Raw genomic sequence first — 27,845 nt, 5'->3', positions numbered from 1 at the left:
TTTTTTTCTATGGTTACTCTGCATAAGTACATATAATTATTGTACAGAGTATCTGTAACTTCCCCGTAGGTGCCATCTAGAAAGCTGAAAATGAATAGAAAACCACTCTGGCTTAGTTTTTTTTCTTGTTCTCGTTATATTAGGCAAGTGCTTGTTTTACTGCAGTAACAGCCTGTATGCTATTGTTATTGTAGTTGTTGGTAAGGGGGAAAAAAAAATGTTTAGGCTGTCAGTTAGGGAACATTACTGTTTGTTCTAAAAACACTTTGCAGCTAATGATCAGAGGTCTTTGCCCAGTAGTGACCTTTTGTTTTTAGAGGTACTTCACTTTCTTTAAAGTCCCTCAAGTATAAATAAATTTTGAATGCCACAATAACTTGGTGGAGGTGGAAAAGCACCTTCATTAGTTCAGGACCTGTTCCTGCTGATGATAGAAGATCTGAGCCAATTTGTGTGAAGTGCAACTCATAATGTACTAATTACTACTGTAACACAGCTGATAACGTGTTCAGCCCTGTCAGTAGGAGGTACGTGACGTGACTTTTGCGTGGCCTCATTTTTTAGAGGACTCTGCACTTCGGCTTTTACAGCTAACCTGGTCCTCTGCATTTTTGGACCTCAGACCACCTCTTTGAGGTGTTTAGTAACAATTGTTGATCAAATTGTTTTCTGGAAACTCGGCTCTTCAGGTGTGACAAAGGAGGCTCGATTATATGGAACTGAAACTTCATCAGCAGATGGAATAAATTAGCTGTTACTTCTAATACCTTGAGGTTCATGTGCAGGGACTTTTTCTTTACTTGAAGAAAACAAAGTAATTTCTAGTGCGCTTTGTACTGCAAACAGATTGGCTTTATAGACTGTCACAATCCACGGCAGTCACGACCAGAAAACTGAGATGCTAGTAAAATAGATGGGAAGGTGGCATGGCGTGATACTGGTATCCAAAGTCTACCATTTCATGAAGTGCTGCCCCAGTATGATAGATCACATTGCCTTGTGTGAAATGGGCACTACTTGTTCTCTGAAATTCCCTGTCCATTTATGGTATCATTTTTATTGAAAAAGTGAACCCTGTTTTATGAAAAAGCAGTGTGCTTACAGACGCACAAGCTATTTAAAACCTGAGTTGACAAAAGCCAGGAAGTGAAAGCGAAGACTGCTCCGTACCAGGTCTTAGAGATGTGCTTTCTTTTCCCAGCTGCATGAGTCCTGTGCAGAGCTTTGCTTTCCATTTCCCAGCTTTTGGCAAGTTCTGCTGCAGCCCTTGAAGACTTGTTGACTATTCTGCCCCGTCGTTCGCAGAAGTACCATGGCTCGAGCCGTGCTGGCTTTCTTACAGCGGGCTTGTCCCATCTGAAACCTGGATTCAACAGTGGTGCAGCTTTAAAGCAGCATATTAGATATATGTTTATAATACACACACATATATATATATGCACGCATGTCTGTATTTTGCTGTAAATATCATCATAGCAATCTAAGATGTCATTTGACTTTCTAAGTTATTTGGTGGCTTTCAAAAGTCAACGCACAAACCTTTCATAGAGAGGTTATTTACTGGGAGAACGGTACAAAGCTGGCTTTCAGTGGAAACTGATTTTTATTATAGTCTCACTTAAAAGTTCTGTAGGGAGAGTGATTTGTTTTTTCCCTTTTATCTTGATTCAGACATCTGTCTTGATTTCTTAGTAGAAATCACTCAGACCTACTTAACAGAAGTAAATTTGAGTAATTTACTTACAGCTTTTAAAAGTCTCTGAATCATGCTACTGGATTCAGTATGAATGCAGGGCATTCTTGTGCACCAGAGAGCTTACAGTCTGAGTTAAGACAAGACCAGACAAAAGAAGCAATATAAGAAAAACCCAATATTGTTTGGAGGTGGCCCTAGGGTAGAAGGGTCATTGTCAAATGTACATAATGGGTACTTACAAATTGGTTGAGACATGTAAATAGCAGCAGTAAGAAAGTAATCTTGCTATTTTTATTTGAAGCAGAATGCTGTTCTAAAATTTGAGCCTTTTGTCATAAGAAAAATGAGGAATTTTTTCCTCTTTTAATCAGGTTTAGTTATAACTTTATATTAATAGTGACAAAGTAGTTCATATCTTGTCGCTCTTCAGTAATTATGTCTTGATCGCTGTTCAGTTCACAGCCTTGGGAAAAGTTCAGGAATTATAGTACTTGTTGAACTGCTTTCTGAGACTGATTAAGCACAGGTCTAGCAGCATGGATGCTTCTAGAGAGTGGGTTTGCAGATAGCTCAGAATAAATTCTGGATGGGAGGGAAAAGCAGGAGATAATCAGTGTACAGAATCATGTTTTGATTGTCCCTATTGTAAAGAAACTTTTGATGGTCTGTAAAATTCTGTGATGTTAATCGATAGCTTTGAAGCTTTGGTTTGCTTAGCATGTTGTTTAGAAAAACTACTTCTTGTCTGTGTAGGGAAGTTTGCATGCAAATCGTTCTCCCTTTTGGGTGTAGGAAGATAATTCAGTTTTTATCATCCCAGCAATATTTCTTTTTCTTTGAGATTATTTTCAGAAGACATAGAGCAGGCTCCTAACTAGTCCTTCAGTTCTTAAAATCCCACTGTACTTTGAAGATAGAACAGCCTATAAATCTACAGTGTGCTAAATGCTTTCCATCAGGAGTTTAAGAGCTGAAGATTCTCACGGGTTCATTGTTGAATTTTTTTTTCAGTGTAGTTGTTTTTCTACCTCACCCCAATGTCAATGTCTACTGTCTACTTCAGACAGCTTTTGATCATACAGATACCGAATTTATGGTAGAAAATCATGTGCACTGTAGTCTGTGACCAGCTGAAGCAGTAATGTCAACATAGACATCCCTAGCTGCTTTTATGTATTCCTGTAGCTATCTGTAGAGGGTTTCTTTCTCTTCCATACTTGTTTTCCAACAGCATGGTGATCTTTGCAGTGCGATAAAAATAAAGGGAATTTTCTGGATGGGTACAGTTGACGTCCCACAACTTGCAATCCCTCCTGTGTGTTAGTTTTTCCAGTTGGTTTTACTAATCTGAACAAAATATGCTGCATGAAATACAACTCCTTTTGAAAAATATTTTGTTGGAGCTCTTTAAAATTTTCCTTGGAATTTCTAATGTAAAAAATATTTTTTAAAGTTAACGAAAAAATCTTCAGTGCTTTATGGGCTCAAACGTTATCTGGGAGAAGCTTAGGAAGGAAGGAGAAAGGATACTTGGTTTAATGCTGCTTTTTCTACTAATAAAACCCCAATTACCCTTCAGATTGTTTAGATTTCATATATCAGCAGTAAAAATAATTAGGCATAGAACGTTTCATGTGGCCCCCTTTAGAGGTTTTTCTCCAATATCAAATCACTGCTAATTCCATTGAATGATCTATTTGTCTTCTTTATTTTTTAGCTACATGAAAGTAACTATGATGCTGGAAAAGCCCTGCAGCGCTTGGTGAAGAAACCTGTGCCAAAACTGATTGAGAAGTGTTGGACTGAAGATGAAGTGGTAGGGAAATGAATTATTCCCCTGAGCCTTATAGTTTATGTTGTGTCTCTTGCTTTTTTTCTTTATGTTGTTTTTTTTTCTCTAAAGAGATTATCTTTATGGGAAAGAAGAGGGACAAATAATTTGCTGCACAGGATAAATTTTTGCACAATTCTGAGTTAGTGGGCCCTCATTCAATTTATAGAACTTAATTAGACTGGGGAAAATATCTTTCTGATAGTAGAATAAGAGAGGAGGCGATCAAGTGACTGTTCTTGAGAGGATGCTATAGGGTACATGATCAGCTGCAAAACATCTGGACTCGACATTTCACTTTCACTTTCACCTCCAGGAAGGCTGGCCACGTTCATTAATTGGAGTAGGATAAGATGCAGAAGGCATACAAAGTACTGTTCCTGGGTTTTTTCCCTGCTAGTATTGGAGGAGGCTTACGGTGTCAGCTCAGGTTGGCTAATGGGAGGTTGGATATCAGTGCTTCTCCTAAACAGAGTGTGAGAATAAGTCCCTTCTTCCCCTCATACAGAGTATTAGAAAGTGTTTACTGGCATAGTTCTTGATGGATGAATCTTTGGCAAAGAGCAGACCAAGAATAGATTATCTGAAAGCTGGGGTTTAGCCATGCTGTCCACATCTCATTTAGAGTATGTTGAAATTGTCCAGCTCCAAAACTGTGCTGAAAACAGTGCATCCATCTTACGTGTAGCTCCAAAGTCACGTATGGACATGATGAATTTGGGGCACGCAGTAAATATGCGGTGCTGTATGGTGTCCTCGCAGTTACGAACCTGGAATCGCTGAGGGATTTGTGCTCGTACAGTTTAACATCCTGGTACACCGAGAGGCTCGTCAACTTACACGACTTAGTAGTTGCAGTGCTGGTTCTTCCATACAGCTGCTGATTTGGCGTGTGCTGGTAGTTAAATCTTTCAGGATTTGGGGTTGGAGTGCAGGCAAAGAAGGAACATGTAAACATGTTGTTCTTTCTTTTAGACAGAGGCTGAGGATTTTGGTGGATATGGCTTTGGATTGAAATGTTATAGTTGTTATTAGCCTACTAAAAGATACTGCTCTGCAGTCTGAGTAGTGGAGAAAAATAATTTTGACCTGAGAAAGACACTTCTTCATAAAAGCTGTAGTTGACAGAGAGGGTGTGCTGCTGGGAAAGCACTTCACGCTCAAACGGACCACGGGGTTTTTTTATTTCTGGGTATTTTTCCAGACTCTGGGGAGATGATATCTGTGTGAGAATTAGTGAAGCAAAGGTGTTTCTTGTGGTTCATTCTCCGGGTTAATTGCTGCAATCGTGAGGTTTCTACTGGCTTAATTTTTATACATATGATATAATGCAAGTGTGCTTATTAAACAGTTTTCTGTAGGGTTGTAAACTGAAATAAATCATGTGAAGTTGGAAGCAAATTATAGATTCTTAATTTGCTGACACCTTGTAAACAAACATTCTTAAATATTGCATTCAACACAAGATGCATTTTCTGGCAGCATTTGGATTACAGCCCTTTGTTTGTCAGGCCTTGCAGCTTAAGCTAGCACAGAAGTACTTGAGTATATTTAAAAAAAAAAAAAGTGAAACTAGCGCATTTTCAGTACCCAGGAGAAATGCTGAACAAGTTTACTTGGATTACATCCTAAAAATATTTTGCATTTTAATGGTGGTGTTAATTATGCTTAACAGAGTAGATTTATGTGAAATGTAACATGTAAGAAGACAGTACCTCTTTAGCAAGCTGACTAGGCATGTCTGGTTTTGTGAAGATGGAAAAATGTTTTATTTCCTAGCTCAATAATTAGGCTGCAGCGTGCACTAAAATAGAAAATCAGACGATTGGAAGTTAGTTACGATAAAATATTTATCACAGAAGAACTTCAGACTCTTACGGGTTTTGCTGTTGGAAAAGCTTCTTCTCTCATGTACCATAAGAATAAATGGGGAAGGAAATTCAACTTGTCATGTATACTTAACAGGCGTGTAAATGAAAAAATCTAATAAGGTGCAAACCAGCATTGCTCATGTAAAAGTGACAACAGAAAGGTTTGTGGGTTTTTTTCCCTAGTTAATTGGTAAAAGTATTTGAAGAAGCAAATAAAAATCAATTTTGTGATCCTGTTAAGTGACTAATAAAGCTGGCATTGGTGCTGTAAAATAGAACTGATTAATAATGGGTGAAACTTTCATGGTCTCTTAACATTTTTTAATTATTCAGATGATGGCTGGAGAGACTTTTTTTTAAGCTCTAGTTTCTCTGAAAGTCTTTCAGGGAGTTACTCCAGTGAATTATGTGTGCTTGCTCTCTCCTTATGTAAACCTTTTTGCAAGAGCTAGATTAGGAGTAGGCCAGGCCATGTAAACCTGTATTAGAGTAGGCTTATTCTGAAATCCAACAAAGAACCTTTGTGGTAAGGAGACTGTCTGAAGTCGTAGAGTGAAAGAGGATCATGTGCTAACACTGACAGTAAAGCGAAGGAGGAGATGAGTAAAACGCCTAGAACACAGCTTCCTGATAAGTTTTCCAGTTATCTTGTCATAAGAGGGATTTTTTTGTTTAGGGAACAGACTGCCGGAACAAATAGTTCGAGTGCTCTGCCCTGTGTATAGTAAGTTTGTATTCATATTGTTTTAACCTCTGTTTTCTCTGCATACCTTCTTTCTCACATTCATGGTTAAATTGTACAGTGCCAACACCTTTTTTTTTTCCTGTGTAGATTTTTTTTCACTCTCCTTGTTTTTTTCCATCAGCTGCACTATGTTGTGAATGCCATAGCTGCTGCAGCTCAGGGGTTTTTTTATGAGCAGTCCATGTTAAATGATAGAGAGTAGAAAAAGCAAAGTTTATTGAAAAGTGAAACATTACTCTGAAAGTGCAAACTCTGTGAGTACAGAATAATGATCACTGACTCTATAAATCATTGTCAGTCTCAGCTCATTTTATCATATTTGTTCTTGTTCTGTTCTATCCAAGTTTCCAGAAACATTTGGCAGCCCTCCAGCCTCAGCAGAGCCAAAGATCAAACTGTGCTCTTATTTATAGACAGCTAAGCTCCACCTGCACAACTTCATAGCATGTTTGTCCCTGGCAGTTTGTGGAAAACTCCAGATTAAAGCAGCTGTACTGCACTCTGAGCATTTCTGAGACTTGCAAGGCAAGTTTTCTTATTGTTGGCTCTGTGAAACTGAGGAAAACTCTTTCTGCATGATACATAGGGTGCTAAAGCTGCACAGGAACTCCACAACAAAGTATTTTTCAGAAAACACTGAAGCATCAAACCCAAAGTGTGGCCAAAACAATTAAATTTTGGTGAAAATCTTAAGGGCGTGTCCCCCCCCCAGTCTCATGATGCCAAGTGATGAGCTGGAGGAAGCCCCCAGTAATGTGGCTGGCTATTTGTGCTGGATTTAGAATTAATCTCTTCTTGTGACCCAGCAAATATCTATTTCCTTAATTTTTACTACTTGGATAAATAAGCAGGTACCACTCCAGGTACAGAGTTTGGCTTAGTTAACCTCCTTACCCGAGAGAGGTTCTGTGGCATGTGACCAACCGAAATAGTGCAGATCAGGGCTTTTGTTGTCTCAGTTTTTCCATTCCTGCCTTTCTAATCCTATTATCATATTCTGCCCCCTGCCATGCCTCTGGACCCCAAAAAAGTCACACTCCACCTTTTGTTAGTCTTAAGTTAATTTTCTGCCAGATTTTGAAGGTGAGGGTCAGCTCCGCTGCAGGGCAGACGTAAGGTTGGGCGGCTGGGCAGAGAGCGGAGGGGAAGGAGTGCTGTGGCAGTCTCAGGTAATTGGGCAGGTGGCAAAAGCAACTGCAGTACAAGCGTAGACACGTTGATGCAGGGAAAGAACTGACTTAGTACAAAACTAATTTGTAAAACTTTACACTTCCTAAGTCGGAAATCCCCCAAGTTGGTTGGTCTATTACTTGCACGAGTGTTTTCACCGAGTCCATTCCCACTGTGCTGGATGATTAATGTAGTTGATTTTCTTGTGCATGATAGCAATGCTGTGTCCAGCACAGGTCTCTGTAGTATTTGTGATACAACACTGTGTGAACAACTCAAGTTTATTGAAAATTTATTTATTTATAAAGCTTTTAACTTTTTCTGTGGACTATCTGTTGCTGAAAGATAAAGCCTTTCCTGTTAATTAAACCAGCTTTGTTGCATGTGACCAAACTATCAAGTAAGAGCTGCTTTGCAGTGATCAGAACTGATTAAAATAAAGGATGGAAGTTATGTTATTTTTACTACTGATGATGCGGTTACAGAGGTTTAGATCAAATTAAACAGAGGATAAAATTTGCCAGTGATTGAATTAAATGGAAGGCTCTGTAAATATGAAGATGAAGGTTTGTTGTCTCCCTTGTGTTTCTAAACCTATGGCTATTTTTAAACCTTTTTTATTCCAGTATGTAAATTCAGAGGCATACTGTGAAAACCAGCCTTCCACACCGCCTGATAAAAGTGGCTAAAGAAACTTCTGTACCATGCATCTACATGCAGCTCTAACAGCAGCTGTTTCCTGTTTATAAAGGCTTATGCTACACCTGACCACATCCATTTCCAGCAATGATTTGGTATGGGGGGTTGGTTTCTCTTGTAAGGCTTGTGAGTTTACTTCTGTGGACAAATTTGTTGAGCAGTTCTCCTATATAATGTCATATTTAAGCACTCTGAAAGCATGCAGCCTATAGACCACTATTGAGCAGCATCACCTGGTGGAATCTTAGTGTTGGGCTGCAGTTTCATATAGAAAGCAATGCAGTTCAGAGTAGATGAAGTCTTTGGGAAGAAGCCATGGAGCAAGTCGTCCGTTTTGGTACAGCTGGTGGCAGTGTTCTTTTAAAAGTTTCCTACCATTGAATGCCATGGGTGACGTGTGGCATGGTGCTCGCTGCTAGGGCAAGGTCGGTGGAGCTGGGAAAGGGGGACTGACTTAGCCCTTGGGCATGTGTTCAGTGTGATGTCTCGCTAATACTTCATAGTGAATATTATTCACTAAGATTACAGAGTAACCACTCTTCTCCTTTCATTTTCTTCAGCCATCTTTCCTAGTCTCCCAAAGACTTGGTGGCACCCCATCTCTCTAACACAGTTTTTGTCACTCGGTGTACAACAGCGTTAGGCTGTCGTACAGGCAAGATGTCATTAGTATTTGCCTTACTTTCAACGCATTGAGAAAACAGAGATGCTTCCCTCAAACTCAGCAAGAGATTGTCAGAATGAAAGAGAAGTGAGGTCTACTCTGTATCTCATGGTCACCTCTAAAAATGTCTCTTAATCTTTGACAGAGTACAGGCCTTTTTGATGCAAGCAATCAGAATTCCCTAATAAGAATGGAATGGTGCTGATCAAGTCGTCTTCTCCACTTGAAAACATTTCAAAACTGACATTGAAATTGTATTTTGAAACATGCAGACTTAGAGTTTGTTGTCTATGGGGAATAAGCACAACAAATCTGAAACTGAGTGTCTGTATTTAAATGCTGGTGCTTGCCCTGATGATCTGCTGCTTTACTCTCCCCAGATTCCAAATCTGGAACTATGATCATTGGCTTCTTTCAGTTTAGGTTCAATTGAACACCCGTATTTCCTGGCGTAGTTTCAGTGGAAATATTTCACCAGAAAAATTGTCCTTACAGAATTTCCACCCGTCTTAGAACAAAATCTTCTCCGCAAAATGGCTTTTATACTTTCAGTGATCTTCAGTACAATTCTGACCCTACGCTTGCTCCAGGTCCAAAACCGAGCTCCTTGTGCACACTTCTCCATTTCAGATAAATAACCTATCAAATGGCTATAGTTTACAGAGGATACAGTGTTCATCTAAAGTTTTGTTTAAATTAACAAATGGTTTTCAGTTCTGGTATGCCTCATGCATTGGAAATGTCAAAGGAAGTAGACTAGTTCTGACTGTTCTTCACATGAGTCCTGCTGATTTGATCTTACAGTTTTGTGTCTTTATTCAGAATGTGCTTTTTTCTGTCTTTTTATCAAAAGTACTAACAAAATCAATACGGCTTACAGAAGAGAGAAATACAAATCAGAACTAAAAGAACCTCTAGTTTATTAGGTTTTTAATTAAACATGATGAACACATTTTAAATAACACAAAGGCCTCAGGCTGAGCTGCATCTAATCGAAACAGATTAAGTCAGCCGTCCACACTTGGGTAGTTATTAATTCTGTTTACTTATGCATGCTAGCTGAAGGCAGAGTTCACTGCTGCTGTGTTGCAGTTTATTGCACAGGGATGCTTCTGCTGCATGGAATTGTGCTCCTAATTAGCATTCAGATGTTGATTATGAAGAACACTGGCGAGGCTAATTGAACCACCTTTGAAATTCAGGGCTCTTGTCTTCCAAAGTTAAAGAGAATCTGGGCAAAACAATAGTTTTGCATTATTTCTTGGCCATTTCCTCCTTTTTCTTCTGTACTTGGTCCCATCTTCTCAGACATGTTAAATTCTCCACAAGGAATTGCTAAGTGTTCCTTAGGAAGAAGGTGGGTTTTTTTTTTTGCTTGTGCATCTGCATGCAGAACTGTCGATGACACACTGTGACGTCCCTGATAACTAGCTTTTATCATGAAATATGCTGCCCTTTAAATATTTTACATTGCTTTTGATGTAGAGTAGTTGAGGTAAACAACCTAGATTCAAACAACCTCTTAAATTTATAGGCAGGGATAGTTAATCCTTGCTGGTGATAAACGTTAATTGGCCATGTACGTGGATTTACAAGTTCATAAATTTTAAAATATCCACACCTGGCTTCAGCTTAAAGCTCATTTGTCATAAAATACAAGTGGAGATCTTTCTGCCAAAAATGACAAGATACAGCAAACTAATTTCCTAACGTGTTTGCAAGTATTTGTAATCCAGTGTAGCTGGTCAAGAAATTACTTATGCAAAACACACATTTATTTGCTTGGCTTCTTTGCCTAGAATCATTTTCAGATGTCTCTCATCTGCCCTTTTTGGAGTATCTGCTCATGAAAACATTGTTTTCATTGCTCACTCCTTTGAAGCCAGGCTTTTCAGATATGCTGGAAGACAGAGCTGCTTACTGGGGCAAAAATACCATGAATTTTATTTACTGTTTATATGGCAGCTATAGAAAATGTAATTCACAGCAAAATTGAAACAGAGCCTCTGGAATAGTCAGGGGGAGAAAAAAAATCATCAAGGGATGCTTGAAAAGAAGGCTGGCATTGCAAGGCTGCATTTGAGTAATTGAGTGGGCTTAGAAGGTGCTTAGTTTTAATTCTTTATCCACAAAAAGTAAACATTACAGCTTCATAGTAGAGTAAGAGTTCCTACTAAATTAACATTTTTCTGGACTTTAGAAATCAGGCTATCTGCTGCCATTTGCAAGTGTGTTAATTGGTAACAGCTGAAAATTAACTGAGCATTGAGATAAAGAAACCCACCAAACACAAATCGCCATGGTCTAGTAGTTCTCCTTTATTTTAAGGAGAATAAATAAGATTTTTAGTTCAAGGAAGAGTGGGAATGTACAGACTTGTCTGTAGCTTATTCTAAGAATTTAGAATGTGAAAGAACCATCAGTCCTCACAGAAAAAAGTAACCAATGAAGGATGAAATTATTATGCTTGGGGGGGGGGAAAAGTTATTATTTAAAAGTTGCATAAAATTACAGTTACTTAGCAGTTGACAGGTTAACAAAATTCTAAGGTGCAGTACAGCTAGAAAATATAAGTTGTAATATGGCTAGGAAAGGTGAATTTAGTTTAAACACAGGTTTCTAGACAGGAGATAATAATCTTTTTGGTTGTGATTAACTTGCATCAGTCTTTGATCCAAGTCCTTGTTTAAAGGGATCAATATTGCACATACAGCACTGAGTTTATTGTCAAGTCCTTTCGGAAATAAGACAGTGAATTAAAAATCAATTATACGTGCAGAAAAGTTTGTGTAGGGCAATCAATTTTGTCCTTTTAGTTTGCAGAAAGATTCCATTGTTTAACCAGCTGTGAAAAGGAATGAATTTTAAAAGCCTCCAGCAAATGAGATAGTCCAAATGGGGTGGGGGAAGTAGATTAAAAAAAAAAATTATTTCAGCATTTCATGTTCAGCAAAGGCTGCCTTCAGGGATAAATCTATAAATCCTGTCAGTGACCTTGGCTTCAAAATGGGTGATTTCACTGCTTTCGCTCGTCTTAATCTTTCCGCAGCTGCCAGATAAGTTAGTCTTTTCTTAACAATATCATTTTTTTATTTGCTTTGTTTAACTGCCATATGTTTCTTGATTCATCGTCTTTTTGCCTTCGTGTGGAATATTTTTATCTATTAAGCACTTACCATATTGCTGATCCCAAAAAATAATACAACAAATATTTACACTGGCCAGTTGCCACAGCTTAGAAAGCTATTTCTGTGTGGGGACGGAAGCTAAACTCTAAACTCAAAGTTTAACTCCAGTACAAACTAAATAATTTGTAGGTGCTTTCAGAAGCTGGTGTTTTGTTTTGTTTTCTAGAAGAAGGTTTGTAATAGAGACAGAAGCACATACACATAGTTCACTGTTGCCAAGGGGAAAGAATCTGCTGCTTGAAAGATTAATAAATACGACAGCAGTTGATTGTTGAAACCATGTTTTTCATCTCATTTTCAAGGGCATCTTAAAAATGGAGATCGCTTACACTTCCTAGCATTCTCGATCATCTTTCTGTGTTCATTTAAAAATGAGAACAAGGCACTGAGGGACTTGAGAGATTGCATTCGTTCTCCCATAGGGCAAAGTGGTTATTTTATAAATGAAGAGGGCCAAAAAAGCTATCCTTCGTAGTTTCTTAGCAACAGAGCTGGAGTCAGTTTTAATGTTCGTGTATATCTTACAAGTTCTATGTATAGAAGCATGAGCTGTGCAGCTCAGCAGTATTGCAACTGAAACAAAGACTCTTCACCCTGGCCTTGTGCAGGGGAAGAAAAGAAACCAAGCGTGCTAATACGCTGCATGGACTTGTCTTTTTTTTCTTTCTCCCCATCAAATGATATTCTGGTCAGTGACACAGTTACTGTCTTCAGTACTCTGACCCCTTATTCAGATTTGATCTGCTAAGAGATCCGGAATCTGGTTTAAATATAACATCATCCCATGTACCGTCCTTCTCCAGAAGGAAACTGAGTCATGACACGGTAACGCTAAGAGCATCTGGAGAGTGCAGGGATCCTCAACATTCTGGGAGCTTCTAGGGTTAATGCTTTTGCCATAGTGAGCAGAGCCAAGTGTTCATCTCTTGTGATCATGCTAAAACTTTTTTTGCCCTGTATCTGTCTTTCGGGGGGCAGGGGGTGCGTGTACATCTAGATTTAATTTTTTTAAGTTACTGTGTATCAAAGCTATCTTGCTTAGATTCCACTGATCTGCTGACTCTCCATTTCTTTGTACGTAAATTAATTTCCAAATTCTGAAGTTTTAATTTTTTTAAAAGATAATCCATATTAATAGTACGATTGACTTATTAACACAGGCTTTAAAAACTTTCACAGTTTGCTTCCCATTGTGAATGCAGATGTAATAAAATGGCCTTAGATTTCTGGCTGATGCTCCTTGGTGTATGTTATGGCAACACCCCAACATCTAGGCTTGGATGAGTTTATGCTGTTGAAAACAATTTTACAATTCTAATATAAGAAATGTTGGTTAGCTGTCTGTTTTCAGAAGTTTTATTTTTGTTTTGGAAATGCTATAAACAGTGTGAATTAAACTTAGGTTCACCTTTTCTAATGGTTAAGGTGGGGTGACTGGTTTATTGGCTTGTATTGAGAGCAACATCCAGAGTTCTTGGTTTGATTTCAAATTATTTCAATAGTCCTGCCATTTCAGTGTTTGGTTGAGTTTATCTATCTTGCAGGTGTTAAGAAATTTAAATTAGTCTACAGGATCCCTACCTCCTTAATACCTAAAAATTAAACTATAATGTAGTAATGGTGAAATCCTTGGATGTTTTTCCATGTTAAGCGTATGATAGAAATCTGCAGCATCTTTCCAAGTAATTTTGGCTTAGTCTGAGTTGATACAGGTGAAAGTGTTCTGTTTTGCAATACTTATGTTGGAACTACTTATTAAATACATAGAGCCCAGGAATGGATTAATTGATATGGCAAATCACTATTTTGTTTTGAAAGAGTTGTTTGCTGTCTAAACCATGGGAAATGGCAATTTGCTGTTCCTAACAAGATTGCTTTAAAAACACAAAAAACCCAAGTAAAACAAAGCAAGTGCGGAGACAGATTACAGTGTTGTCTCCAACTTGGCAAGATGACATTTGATTATTTTTATTTTTCCCCTTCAAGTTTTTTTTCCTCCTGGTAGTTTGGATCTCTTTTGTCTTAGCCTTGACTTTCATTCTGTTTGAACATGGAGCTGTCAGACTAAATAAGGGGAATCCTATGGCTGAACTGTAGCTGTAGAGGGTGTAGGTCAAAGAGGTTCAAGAAGGAGCAGAGCTGGAAACAGGTGTGAGTATTTTAGTCAAAAACCAGTACGGAGCTCAGGCTGTGCTTCCATGCTTGGTGGGGCAAACCCACCACATTCTGGTGCTCTGGCAGCGGTCGATGAACAGATATTTGTTGCCAGAGCAGCATTTTCTCACCTAAGTGATGCTCTGTAGAGAAATAGCAGAGATGCCATGTTGCTTTCTTGGCCAAGCTAGAAATATGGAAGAAAACAAATTTGTTTTCCAGTGTCAAATGCTAACTAATTTTAAATTCCTAGATCTCTCCCTAGCATCTCCAAGCAATGAAAGCTAAAAGGGGGATTGGAGGGGGGAGAGGACAAACAACTAGGTTTGCCACCTGGCTTGTGGAAGGTGAGAGTACCAAAACATGCCATCTTGGGAAGCTTTAGTGTAATTAAAGTTATATTTGAAATGCAGCACTCTTGCTTGAAGCTTTGATTTTAATGTTGGAAAAGGCTCTTTTTTAACAGGTGTTTTGATTTTTCTAATAATTATGAAAGAAAATTTTTTACCCCGAACTTTTTGAAGGTCACTAGCTTCTCTGTGGTTCTGCCTGACAGCTTCTCTGAGAATTATTTAGTAGGGCCCAGTGGTCACTGCAACAGGAAATGACAAAATGCTGCTTCAAACTAGTATAGTGACATAATTCTTACTTAAGGAACTTTGATTACTGTCACAATATGGATGCTCTGTGTGCTTTAGCGCTCAGGACTTAATCTTTCTTGCCCGAGCATAAGCAGTATGAATGCCAAAATACACCTCATTTGCAAGTTCTGTTTGCATGATAAATTTTATTTTTCTAATCTTCCCTATCAACAGCACCAATTTTTTTTTAATCTTTCAGATGCCATAAAAATGCATTTTAATGAAGCAAATTATATAGCTTTGTCTCCTTTTGTGTATAAGCGGGGCGGCCATATTCAATTAGGCTGAAAAATGATCATTTGTTCTATTACAGGCTGTAACAGAGCGAGTGAAAAAACTGTGATCCATCACCAGTTGCTCAGCTTTATGTTACTTAAATCACTTGCCATTCTGTCAGTAGCTCTGAATCCTCTGTGGGAGCCATTATTTAATTTAAGTTTGTGGAGGTGTCACTTGTTTGATAATAGGCTGCTTCTGTAGTAGATGCATAGTGACTAAATATTAATCATTTTCTGCATCCATCCAAGATTCCTAATTAGTTACGAGGGTAACAGTGCCAGTAGAGCTAATGATTATACTGCCATAAAAAGAATTTGACAGCAAATAAGGACTTGATCCGGAGAGATACTCAGTACCTGCTAGCACGGAGGAAGCTGCTCGAGCTGCGAAGGCGTGATTTCCGAGGTGCCTCCATGTTGCTTACATAGCAGATGTTGAGGGGTTTCATATGATCTGGAAGGAAACTTAGATTTGAGTGTGGAAATGCCCCCTTAGAAGGATACCGTTTTCCATTTCGTAGGAGCTGAGTAACTTCACTTCTAACCTTTTTAAAAGTTTACGTAGTCGGCAGAGATGAACCCCAGCAGAGCAGTCCCTGGACAGCTTGTAAATACTGTCTGTGCTTCTGCAGAGCTTCTCTTAAACCAGCTGGTGGTTAGGTTTTCTCTTCCTTCCTCCTTGTTTAAGTGTTGTGTAAAAGATGTGTTGATCAGTGCTCATGAGGGTGCATTTAAAAACTACTACTTTGTGCTCCCTGTCCGATGTTGTTTTGTACTTTCATGTGCCTTGTGGTTTTGAATATATTGCGGTAAAGACTCAAAGTGCACGTCGCTTCTGGGTTTGTGGTTTTGCTTCAGCTTTTACTGGCCTCTTGATACCTCACTTGTTCCCCTCTCCACTTGTGCATGATCCACCGTGGTTTTTCTTATTCTTTTGTTCCTTTCCTTCCTTTCCTCCTCTCCCCCCTCCCCCTTTCATAGTAGCCGCTCAGATTTATATAGCTTTTAGGCTACACGGGGAGATTGATCAGACAGGGGCTTATGCATTTAGAGGAGCTAATAAATAAGCATCGCAGCGTATTACCCTCCACTGCATTGGAATAACTTCAAACACTCAAATCAAACATTCCATTTGTTACAAATTGGGGAAGGCAAAAGAGGGCACCTCTGTTTTATTAGGGTGCATATTTCATTTATCTGTTATGGAAGATATTGTCCACTTCTACGTGTCTGGGGAGGTAATTCCATAGTCTCAGCACCACTTCCCCCTTGCCTCCCTCCCCCCAAATATCTACCTTTCAAGTTTCCTTTGTCAGTGTTCACCTTTGTTATAGATGCATTTCTGGTCCTTCATTTTCAAATCTTTTTTCTTTTCACTCTTATTTGTGGGTCACTTTTTCATATTTGGCACCATTCCCCCCCCCCAATAGTTTTATTCAGAGCCCCTTACACAAAAGAAAAGGGAACTTATGAATCATCTGATTCTTTTAAAAACTACTTTTATATGTTACTGCCAAGATCACTGTAGGAGCCAACATCTTCCTCAGTAATTGGATGGCTGCGTTGCAGAAGTGTATCATTCACTTTACTGAAATCTTGATGCTTGTGACAAAAATACAATGGGTGATTGAACAATGAGGATTGTGGTGTAGGTTCATGACAGCAGCTTGCAAGGAAATGAAACCTTGTGCTGTGGGACTTATTGGTTAAAAATAATAAAAATAATAATACAATTATTAGTAGTTATAATTAGCAAGCTTAGCTGTTTATCTAGTTTGTTATAAGCAGTCTTCTTGCTGGTTTTGGTGCTTAGGTACGACTTGTACCCACACTGGCAGTGGGCAGTAGCTAAAGAGTTAAAATCTTAGGGCAGCGCTGGTGCTGTTTATTACATTGTGATTCTTTTAAATATAAAGCTAGGAAGACAAGCTTTAATTAGCAATCAGTCCAAGTGCTGGAAAAGGTTAGGCCTTCTTACCTATTTAAAGAGAAGGCTACATTATGTGATTTCAGCATGGAGTCTTGTAAATTGGAGGTAAATGCTGCCACTGTTCCTAGGAACTGCTGCACGGCTGGGTCAGACTGGGCTACACAACTGAAATAAAGAATTCTTTAAGTTACTTGAGTGCCAAATCTGGGTGTTCAGTTCTTATAAAGGTGTCAAAGGATGTGTGTCTGTAACTATTTGGAAATTAGTCTCCCTAAAGTGTCCTCCATCTTCTAAACAGTGCAAAGTATCACAAGTTCTATTTTAATATGTTTGGCCTTAGCCTTCAGAGCTTACGAGTACCAGTCGCAGACACAAAGTGCTGCCACTGTTGCCCCAGCTCACATTTAAAGAGGGAATTTCAGGGGCTTGCTCATGTGCTAAAATCTGCTGTCTTTCAGTGGAGACAGTATTACATACCTAGATTCCCCTGTGATTTCTCACCTCTAACATTTTTGACTGGCAGAATTTTCTTATCATAAAGGCCTCAGTGGAAGAAAGAAAACACAGGTTTAAAAAATCTTAAATTATGAGGCTTTGAAGACTGAACTTTCTAAAGAGCTGAATAGAATTTGCAGTGGCTCTTTTTGGTCTTAAGTGTTCAAGGTTTTTGGATACTGTATCATCCTAGGTGAAAATGGGAATTCATTTCTCTGAACTGAAAGCATGAAATTCTTGAGCACATCAGAACACCCTATTTTTCTTGTAAACAGCTTGGCAGGTTGAAGAACTCCTGTCACAGGAGGAAGTTTGCTTTCTGCTTGATATAGGAAAGGTCTCTCACTGAGGATATGTCTCTTAGCCTGGAATTTGATTTCTTATATCCAGAGCTGCGCTGTCAGGTATCTCTTCGCTACACTGCAGTCAGTGGCAGACTTATCGTGAGAGAAATTCAGGAAGTTTGCAGAGGTTGCCTTATGTCATTTTTAATAAGGGTCACAAACTAGAACTTGTATCTTAGTGCTTGAACTCAAACCTGGGCATTGCTACCACAAACAGCCCTGCTGTTTAGTTATTTACTTGGCGAAGTCACCTACAGAAATCCTTGCTTCTCTATATGTATCATTTCCTGGGGATTCTTGCCACCATTTTGTCTCATTATTCCTGAATATGTTCATTGCTCTAAAGTATGGGAGCTCTTGAAGTGGTTTTTATTTGTTTCCTTCTGCCATTTGCATAAAGTCACTGTTTGAAGGCAGAAGTAGTCTCCAGAATAATTGACGTTAATGGTTAAAATCCCAGTGGAACAATAATTCTGCAATAGGGAACTTCCACTAGAAATACTATGTTTGAGTCTTGAAAGGATCATGCAGTATATTTCAAGTAGTCTGAGTGCTGCTTTTTTGTGCTTAGTGTTACAAATTGACTGAAAGGACAAAAAATGTCACAGTGAAATAAAACAACTTCAGGCTTGCATAATAGTGTTAAACTTGAGTGAGCGGACATGTATTTCCAGAACTCTGTGTGATCTGTGTAACAAAGAAAACTTTCGGGGTGGGGGGGAGGAGAGAATGGAAATGTTCTGATGTTTAAGGAAAGAGCTCGACTAGAAGCTTATTTTGTCTTAACCCTGCCGTTAGTTATTAGCCTTGTGGTCTGATCTTGCTGAACTATAGCTTGTGGGTTGGGGGCTGGTGTATATCTGTGTTCACCCACCCATGTTATTGCCTAGACTGGGCGTTTTAGTATTGGTGATTTAATGGAGATCCGCTTTGTGGTAGCGGGCAGAGTGATGTTCCCTACGGTATTGTAAGTCGAGTTTGTTAAGAAAAACAGTATAAGGAGAATGAAATTCAGAGAGGGACTAATATATGATATTTTCCTCTTGGCTTGTGTCTGCCCAGTAAAGTTGAGGAAACATAATGAACATCTTCAGCCCTGTGGAAGATGCTGTACTTTCTGATGTTGGCATTATTCAAGGAAATATAACTTTAAGAATACACTGGCATCGCAGCTTTTGGTATTTGGCATTTGAGATACAGAGTATATGAGGAAAAGAAGGGTTAATTGTCCAAATTGATGCACGTGAACCATTCCTTTGGAGGAGAGGTGGTGTAGTAGGGCATTGTTTATATTCCACAAGTGCTGCTTTTCTGTCTTGGTTCGTATTACATATGCTACTTTATATGCATTTTTACCTCTACTTTTGGATTCTATACTTCCACTAGTTTCATCCCATTGAAAAACCAACAACAATTGGAACTATGACTTATTTTTTTGGAAAATGCATTTTTACCAAGTCTGGGTGAGCATGAGTTTGAGAAATGAAAAACAAATAGCTGCTTTTTTTTTTTTGTCAGCTTGAAGTTTGCAGGTTAAGTGCTGAATTTCTACTACTTACCTGTGTTAAAGAGGGAAATACTTTCAGATGTCGTATGGGAAGGGAAGTTATGTCCTTGAAAAGGAACATGTCCAACTTTTTCTTTCTCCTTGCTCTTTAGTTTTGATGTATAAAAAGTCTTTTTGTATATTAGCATTTTAACAGCGGTTTAAAATAACAATCAGAAATGAATCTCTTTGTGTAGAGAAAAAGGCAATCTTAAGTGTAATCAAAAGCTTTCTGTTGTCTCTTGGCAGCAGCATATTGTTTTGCTTCTCTGGGTCACAAATGTGCCAGACCTTTGTTCTCTTTAACTCTTAATGCATCTTTAGATTGTTTATGTAAAAACACACTCAGATCATTTTAGCTTTGTTTGCAGCACTGAGAAACTGTTGATTAGAGGAGACAACAATCTACAAATAATATATAAATAGAAAGCTCTTTTTTTGTCGATGAAGGCAGTGCCCAGTTTGGTTTTTAAGGTCTGTGTCCACAGAAGGGGATAGTCTTAGACTCACTGTGTGAAACCTGGTTTCTGGACATGTGCAATGTGATCGTTTTCTGAAGATCTCGAAAGAGCAAATGTCTCAGGGAGGCTTTGTGAGCAGCTGGGGCGTTGCACAGATCTGGATCAGCCCGTCACGCTGCATAGGGTGGACCCTCAGGTCTCTTCAGGCAAGGCCTGTCATGGGCGTTTAAATATAAATGTGGGCAAGTTGGCCAACCGAGTTTCTTGCTGGTGGAAACGATTAAGTTTGGTAGAATAAGGGAATGCTTGCCTGTGTTAAATATAACTGCCTTTCTGCAGTGCTGTTCAGAGAGGTACGTAGAGTCCTGAGGGACTGTGCGGTTCCAGCCTTCTGGGGGTTCAGGACTTGTTGCTCTTCGGAAGAGGTTCTGCAGCTCGCTCCTTTGTTTCAGTGCCACCAGGGGTGAGTTTTCTCCAGACCTGGTTTGGAAAAATGAATGCTGCCTCTTCCCACCCTGGCTTTATTAGGAAAGTGAGTTGCAAACTGAGCAGACTTCAAACAAGAGTGCTCATCTGTCCCTGCCTGTTCATCTTCCTGCTGAAATGTGGGACCACGCAACTGGGTTAGTGTTGGGATGGATAATAATGCTTGTAATAATCCACGAATTGTTCTTCCAGAGAGTCAAGGTTGTTTATCAAATACCCCTTCTAGAGCTCGGGAAAAGTAAAGTCAGGTTTTCTTTTTTTCCTCCTGCTGCTGCTTTAATATCCAGCCTTTTTTTGATCTGTGCATCAGCTTCTGATGTGCCACTGCAGGCTGCTCTCAGATCAGGTTTCTTGGCGTGCTGTTGACTTTATCTCGTTTACCGGATCACATTTCTGTTGCCATACGCTGTGTGATCGCAGCCTCCCCGCAGCTTTTTAACAATTAGTAATTGAGCAGGAAGCGTGTGTTCATTACAATAGCCTTTTGATTTTGATTTTACAATCACGCAGTGTTTCGCACAGAGCCGAGGCGGGGGAGGCACTTCTCCCAAACACGTTTTTGACAGAGAGAAGTCTGTTGTTGCAGCCACTTGGCTATTTGTCAGCACTTCTCAGACATCCCTCTTGCGCAGGTTGCTTGGCAACGCGGCCGGAGCCATCGCATCGCGGCCAGTGCATTTCCAAGAGCAGGTTGGGAGATGATTTATCGGCGGGGCTGTGAGCGTGGTGAACCCAAGAGGCAGGACTGGACCTTTTAACAGGAACCGACGTGAAATGTGAAGGCGAGAGAGGGAGACTGGCTGTCTTGGGAGTGTTATTTGGGGATGTGCAGTGAAAGCACCCAGAGCCAGTAATCAGGGCACAATTAGAGCAACACTAAAGGCTCCTCGTTTAGACATAATTTTTTTTTCCTGTTTTTTCTCTTTCTAATATAGGCTCTCATGCATAAACAGGTACAGTGCTGAAAGTGAATCAAAGCTTTGCATACGGCTTTGGGTGAACCTGAAATCTCTCTTTTTATAAAAATAGCTCTGTTAAAATACTGATGGTAAAATAAAGCTGGGGTTAGCACATAAGGTTAACAGCACCCTGACAGCTCAAAGCCTGGGGTGAAGGAATAGTTGAATTCTCCCCCAGCTTTGGAAATGTCTGAGCGCTGTTGTGTCACCTTCGATATCATGTTGCCTTTCATACAGACTTCCGCATTGATCCCTGGCATTAAACAGAGCAGGAAAAGGAGAGTTTTATAAACCAGCATTTAGGTGGCAGTTCATGCTGTGGTCAAATGTAGAACTCTTATCCCCCCCCCCCCCCCCCCCCCCCCCAAACCATCACCTCCAATAAACTGAACTGAAGGAGATTTGGATAACCTTTCGGTAAGCAGCCCAGTTCAGTTTCTTCTGCTAGCTTGTAAATCCTTTTTCCAGAATAGTTGTGATAAGGGATTGGCAGGATGTGGAAAGCATGTTGACAAAAGCATTTTTGTATGCTTCTAAGAAGGCGAAGAGGAGAGAAAGGATGATGAATCCACTTTGACCTCCTGAATGGCAGTATAAATACTTTATTGAAAATTCTAAATAAATGTGTTTGTAACTAGTAATCCTGCTCTGCATGCAATCTCATTTAGCCAACTGTGTATGCAAATGTGCTATTAATGTGTTTGCATCCAGTATAAATATACAAATCTAATCTGTTTATATATGTAATTTACACACAGCTGTGCTCATGCTCACTTAATACCAATATTTTCAGCAAGCGAGAGGTATCATGGGAGATCTATTGTTCAAAACAAAAGCCAACAGTGCAGCGCCATGGAAGGGGGATCATTATCATTTCAGGATCTTTTGGCATTCCCTTGAGGGAGTCTGCTTAATGACTTTCCGTCTGTGTGTACGGCCATGGATGTACGGAACACCGACTCTGGTGGGTGTTGTGCCTCTCTGCATCTGTGTAATGCCTCGGTGTTGAATCCCCTGCACTGTGAGGTAGGGTTTAATTTTTCAGTATAATTTTTCAGGAAGACAAAGCGATCCAGTTGGGAGGGAAAGCTAATTGTTCGGCACCTTTAAGGCTTTCAGCTGATATATTTCTTGTCAGGTTGTTTATAGAGGATACTTGATCTTACAGGCATATGGCCTAAGGAGTACAAGATTTTTATCACATCTAGATGACCAGCAATGCACTCTGGAGAGGTGCTTTGAATATCCAATGAGAACGTTAATGTCCTTTGATATAAATGAGTATCTAATGAATACCATCAAAATACTTTTATTTTTCCATATCTTTAAGTAAGAAGTCTTGGTGAAGAAGAATTTTATTTTCAAAGTACCACAAAGGTTAGAGGACAATTTTGTCTTGACACAAGAGAATTATTTCATTTTAAAAAATTGTTGAGAAAAATACACAGGCCGGTATCTATTAAAAGAAATCTGAATTTGGTTTTAGTATGTCTTTTGGACTGCGGTCACAATCTGCTGAATGAAGAAGCAAATCGACTAAGTGTATTTCGGAGGTAAGGGATGCTTTCAACCAAAAAAAAGTATCTATACAGACATTCACATGCATGTGTATAATTATTCTCTTCCAGTCTTGCTCTACGAAACAATCACCTGCATGTGTGCCTTCTCTCTCAGACTGGAAGTCTGGAAGCAGGTTTGTGGCACAATTTAAGAAACATTGACCTGGTTACAGTTGTGAAATGGGACTGTTAAAAAAACAAATGAGCAAAGACAAACAAACTTGCCTCAAAATTGGTTACTTAAAAATTTGTAGTTTGTAATTAAGCAGCAAGAACTGCCATTGCAGGAGTGGGCTGCGTTTATTACTGTTCATGCTTCGCTGTGATAGAGTGAAGGATCTTGCTGTTATTCCACAACTTTCTGCAAGCCAAAGAGATCATGAAAGAGCTTGTGTATAGTGTCAGTGGTCATCAAAGCACAGATACTCCCCTACAACACAGGTCTCCTGCAACAGAGATTTGTAGTAAGTGGTTGCAGACATCTTCAAGCAGCTGCCAGACTCTGTGAACAGTTTCTCATACCTTTGCATGGTTGTGTCAGAGAAGAGAATAAGGTCCTTCAAATCATGACCTGTGCTTTGGTGCAGCCTCTTCAGGAGGAGACTCTAAATTGCAAGCTGGTGACAGCCTTACTTCCTGCAGCAGTAGACAAAGAAGTGCTGTGGTTAGAGATGGGACAGAGCAGTAAACTGTGAGCATCTGAGATGTTGCAGGCTAAGGGCAAATAACAGAGGGAACAGTGGGAACAGAGATATTTCTGCAAAGATCTCCTACTTCTGCTTGCATGTGTGAGATCTGCACACATATCTGATACGATGCCAAGGTCTGTGGAACAACACGCAGAGACATTTAGGGAAGGCTTACGGTATCTTTCCATTGTACAAGTTTGCCAGCTAGGTGATTTTTGCAAGCGTGCTGTTAACTGATGTAACGCACAGCAGCACAAGTATCTAATGCTAAGGGTAAAATTGCTTGCTACTTCAAAATTAAATTTAAAAAACATTAAGCAGAGTTACGGTAGTGACAGGAAACAATAAAATGAAGTTCAGATGAGGTTGAAGCATATCCTGTTCTCCAGCAGCAGGGTGTGTTAAAGGAACATAGCAGAGGCCCAAATGTAGATTTTTCTTGATAGTTCCTCTTTCCTAGTGGACTGATTTTTATTATTTTTTTTTACAAAGGTTTCAGGTGAGCTTCATGGAGTCACCGTGCTTATTCCTCATTCTCCATGCTACTGTCATAGCCTAGAATATTCAGTTACCTTGGGACCAATCCTTGTTTATGGAAGGTTGCTCTGAGGATGTGCATTCTTAGGCCAAGAAATTTCTGTGGAACCTCTCTCCCTTCTTCTGCCCTCTCCTGTAGCCCTAGAAAAGGGGGTTTCTTTTGTAGCTTTTTCTTCTCTTTAGATGGCAACCTGTGCATCTTAAAATTGCGTTGTGGAAGTCTTTGACTATCCTGTGCTCTCTCTGACTGGCCAGTACATCTCTCCATGTCTCCATCTGCTTCTCCATCATGGAGCCTTCCTGGGCTCAGCGCCAGAAAGTGTTTTCCCCAGCTTTCCCCAAGCTGCCAGTCCCTGGTCCGGGCTGTTTGAGAAGGCAGGACCGAGAGCAAGCCTGGCAGCCAAGGCTGGGTGGGCATGGGGCACAGCGGGGGCCTGTCAGCCTGACTGCGGCTTCTCCTCCCTGCGAGACCGGCCTTCCTCTGGCCACGCCGGGCCAGGGTCTTGGGGCAGTTGGGATTTTTCTGGGTATCACAGAGTCACAGAATCATTCAGGTTGGAAAAGACCCTTGGGATTATCGAGTCCAACCATTGGCCCTACTCTACAAAGTTCTCCCCTACACCACATCCTCCAACATCTCACCTAAACGACCCTTAGCGTTCAGGGCTCAGAGCAGCTTGTGGAAAGAGTTAAACGGGCATGCAGTGGTTAGGTGGATTCTGAGAATAGCTTGGATATGTGTGACAGCTACATTTTCTTAAAGTATCTCTTTTTACCCATGATGGAATTACTCACTGAGCGGTGCTTAGTCCTGTCTGTTCTTGAGCATATAGGATTCCTTTTGGGTAAAGATACAATAAATACTAGCATCATTTTCTGTGACAGCCAGGTATAGTTTGGTGGAAAAAAACCAGGTGTAACACAAGTTACGTTTTGGTAAGAGATACCTGACATCTTTAGGTTAAACTGTGTCTTCTTAAGGAAACGATCAGGATACTTCTGTTTCTAGAGGACAATATATATCATTTAAGGTTATCAGCAATCGCCTTTATTTGCACTGTACACATGTAAGCGAAATATAATGTTAAAACTCAGCCAAGCTTTTAATAAAATGTACTCTGCACTGAAATTCAGCTAGTGTGCATATACAATGTCTGCATGCTAAAAAATTGATTGGGGCAATCTATAAATGTGCTGCACATTTAACAGAAGTTTTGCAGATATAACCAGATTTCATTTTCTTTTCAGAACAACTGCCATAATTTTTCATCTTGTGAAATTTAAGAAATAAGGATGGTTTTATGCCTTTAGCATTTATTTGCTGTTAACTATTAAAACCCTGTAAATTTTCCTACCATATTTACTATAAAACTTAAAAAGGTATATTAAAATATGGAAGATGGTGAAAACTTCAATTGGTGTCTGCCTAGAAAACCTTGAGCCTTTCACAACATGCACTTGTACCTATTGCTTTCATGATAGCAAAATCTTCCATTTTTATATGCTTGTAATTAAGGAAAAGGTTGAGAGAACTTGCTGTTCTTTGACAATGTCTAAAGAGAAGATTTATTTTTTTTTTTTTAGGAAAAAAGTCCTTATTTCCTGGATTAAGAAGGAACAGAAAAGGCTCTGTTTGCGTGTTTGTAAATATATTGCATTACAACATGCTCTTCACTAATTAACCAGGTGGAAGTCATGGGAAGAGAATGAAATACACGTGGATTTTCTTAAAGAAAATACATTTGATCTAAACCTGATTGAAGCATCAAGAGACACATTAGTAGCAGTTATGAATTTACAGTTTTATCAGAGTCATCCTGCCTTTCTGAAGCCCATGAGGTTTCAGTTTGAAAGTCTTTAATTAAACAGGTTATTTTGCACTGGATGTTATTCTTGCATGCTTTTAGAAACAGCTTTATTTGAGATTTCTGCAGTAAAGAAGAAAAGTGAACTGGGAACCTCAGTTCCCAGTTCAAACCTGGGGTGCTGAATTTCAGCATGCAGCAGCAAATTTCTCCTGCCAAGCTGTAATCTCTTGATAATAGAAACCCTGACGCATAACCTTAACTACAGCTTTGCAATGGCATTATCATCACATTGATAAACATGCCATCTGAGCTCTGTTAGTCAGAACATAATGGCTTTGTGTATCTTGTCATGATATTTGTTTCTTGGGATAAAATATGGGACCTGCAAGTAACACATATGCAAACATTAACATGTTTGTTCCTTGTTCTTCCTTGGTTATTTATAGCTCCCTGTTTACACATTGTAGCAGGATACTGCAGAATCTAATACATTTTATTGGGGAAGCTCAAATTATAAAATGGTATTAGGAGATCTTGTGCTGTGGCTGGTCAATAGCCATGGTAACCACTTTGTAAAATAGAACTGCGCTGTCTGTCGGTATTGACTGACCTAGCAAGCCATGGGTTTTCCGAATGCCACGTCACAACAATAATTATCCATAGCATTTTTTTTGTTACAGTTTGTCTTCAGTGAACAGTATCAACAACAATGCTGACAGAATTCTGTCATAAAAAATGTTCTAAAGTTAAACATAAGGGGTAAAATTGAAATGTTTATCTTAATTTTTAAAAGCACACAACTTGGATCTTTAATCCCTTGTGCTCTAGAGCCACTTCCACTTTTTATCAAAACTTCTTTCTCGTGCATCCACAGGTTTAAGCCTCATTGTTCTACCAGCCCTGTATTGTAAGACTGTTTTAATTCAGCAGCTGTCATTTTCAGATGCCTTCCGTGAGTAGTGCAACATCTCCTGCACCATTAAAATGCAGACATAAAATTTGTTGCATGTCATTTGTGCAGAGGAGAGAAAATTTAAACTGTTTTATGCAGTCTGTTTTATGAGACGCCGGAGAGCAACAGGTCACTTCTGATTTGGTGTGCAACTATTTAGTTCTTTTATATTTAAAAACATTCAGAGGTCTCTGTCGTGCTTGACTTGGAGAAAAGAAGTAGCTGTTCTTGCTGCAGGCTAAGGGAGAACACGATACCTGAATTAATGGAAGAGTAGAATAGGAAGGAAAATCTGAAAGATGAAAATGTTTTTTTAAAAGCTTGATCATTTTGTTAAGCTTTAGAATTTATGTCTAAGTGTCAAACTACTTTCTGTATGCTTTGTTGTTCCTTGTGTATTAAGAAGTGGCATTCTCCTGCCTTTCAATAGAGGCACACAAGTATTTTATAGTTGGATATCTTGCACTGCCTCAACGGCCTAGTGATAATTCTGTATGACACTGATAAAGGTGACAGCATAATTGGCCAAAACTTCAGAATGCCAGAAGGATTGACTTCATTCGTATTTCGAAATTTGGAACAGCATTTCAAGCTCCCTCTGTTACTCAGATAGGCTATATGCTAGGCTTACATTCCTGGTAGGGATTTCTGACGTCTCCTGAGTTCAAAGGAAAACAGTTTGTCATCTGCTTTTTTAATACAGAGTTGGATCACAACACAAAACAAATGTAAAATAGTTTGGTTAAAAGGAATCTTTAAAAAATAATTAAAATGGTGTCCTGAGAATTGATATACCATAGTAAGTCTTTGGCAAAATGAAGGATCAGGGCTTTTCATTCTATGCAGCGGACCAGATTGCTCTCTCATATTTCCCTGTGCTTTTTCATCCATGGTTGGAGTGTTCCAGCTCTGGTTTCTTCTTATTCCCCTACAGGTTTTTATGTCGCTTTTTCCTGTTATGCTCTGTTAACTGCTGCTGCACAGGCATCGTACCTCTGATGCAGTCCACGAGGCAGTGATGTCAAAGCCAGGGACTGAGCTGCGTCGTTTAGAATCTGCATTCCCTTTGGATTGCCTGTTTTTAAACCTTTCTTGATTTAGTTGATTTGCCTTCTTCATGATAAGCTGCAGACAGGAATTAC

General features: G+C 39.4%; 1 protein-coding gene across 4 annotated transcripts in view; it reads left to right on the top strand.

Moving 5' to 3' along the window:
* Positions 1-27,845, top strand: part of RERE (arginine-glutamic acid dipeptide repeats) — a 254,992-nt gene that overhangs the window by 169,182 nt on the left and 57,965 nt on the right. For all 4 annotated transcript variants that reach the window (XM_074892540.1, XM_074892538.1, XM_074892539.1 and 1 more), the window contains one exon: positions 3,414-3,512. In XM_074892540.1, coding sequence (XP_074748641.1) covers positions 3,414-3,512 — 99 coding nt within the window. The remainder of the gene's footprint in view (positions 1-3,413; positions 3,513-27,845) is intronic.

This window comes from Strix uralensis, chromosome 23 (assembly GCF_047716275.1).
Source record: "Strix uralensis isolate ZFMK-TIS-50842 chromosome 23, bStrUra1, whole genome shotgun sequence".
Lineage (NCBI taxonomy): Eukaryota > Metazoa > Chordata > Aves > Strigiformes > Strigidae > Strix > Strix uralensis.
The sequence above is the reverse complement of the archived record's forward strand: the minus strand, read 5'-3'. Positions and strand labels throughout refer to the sequence as shown.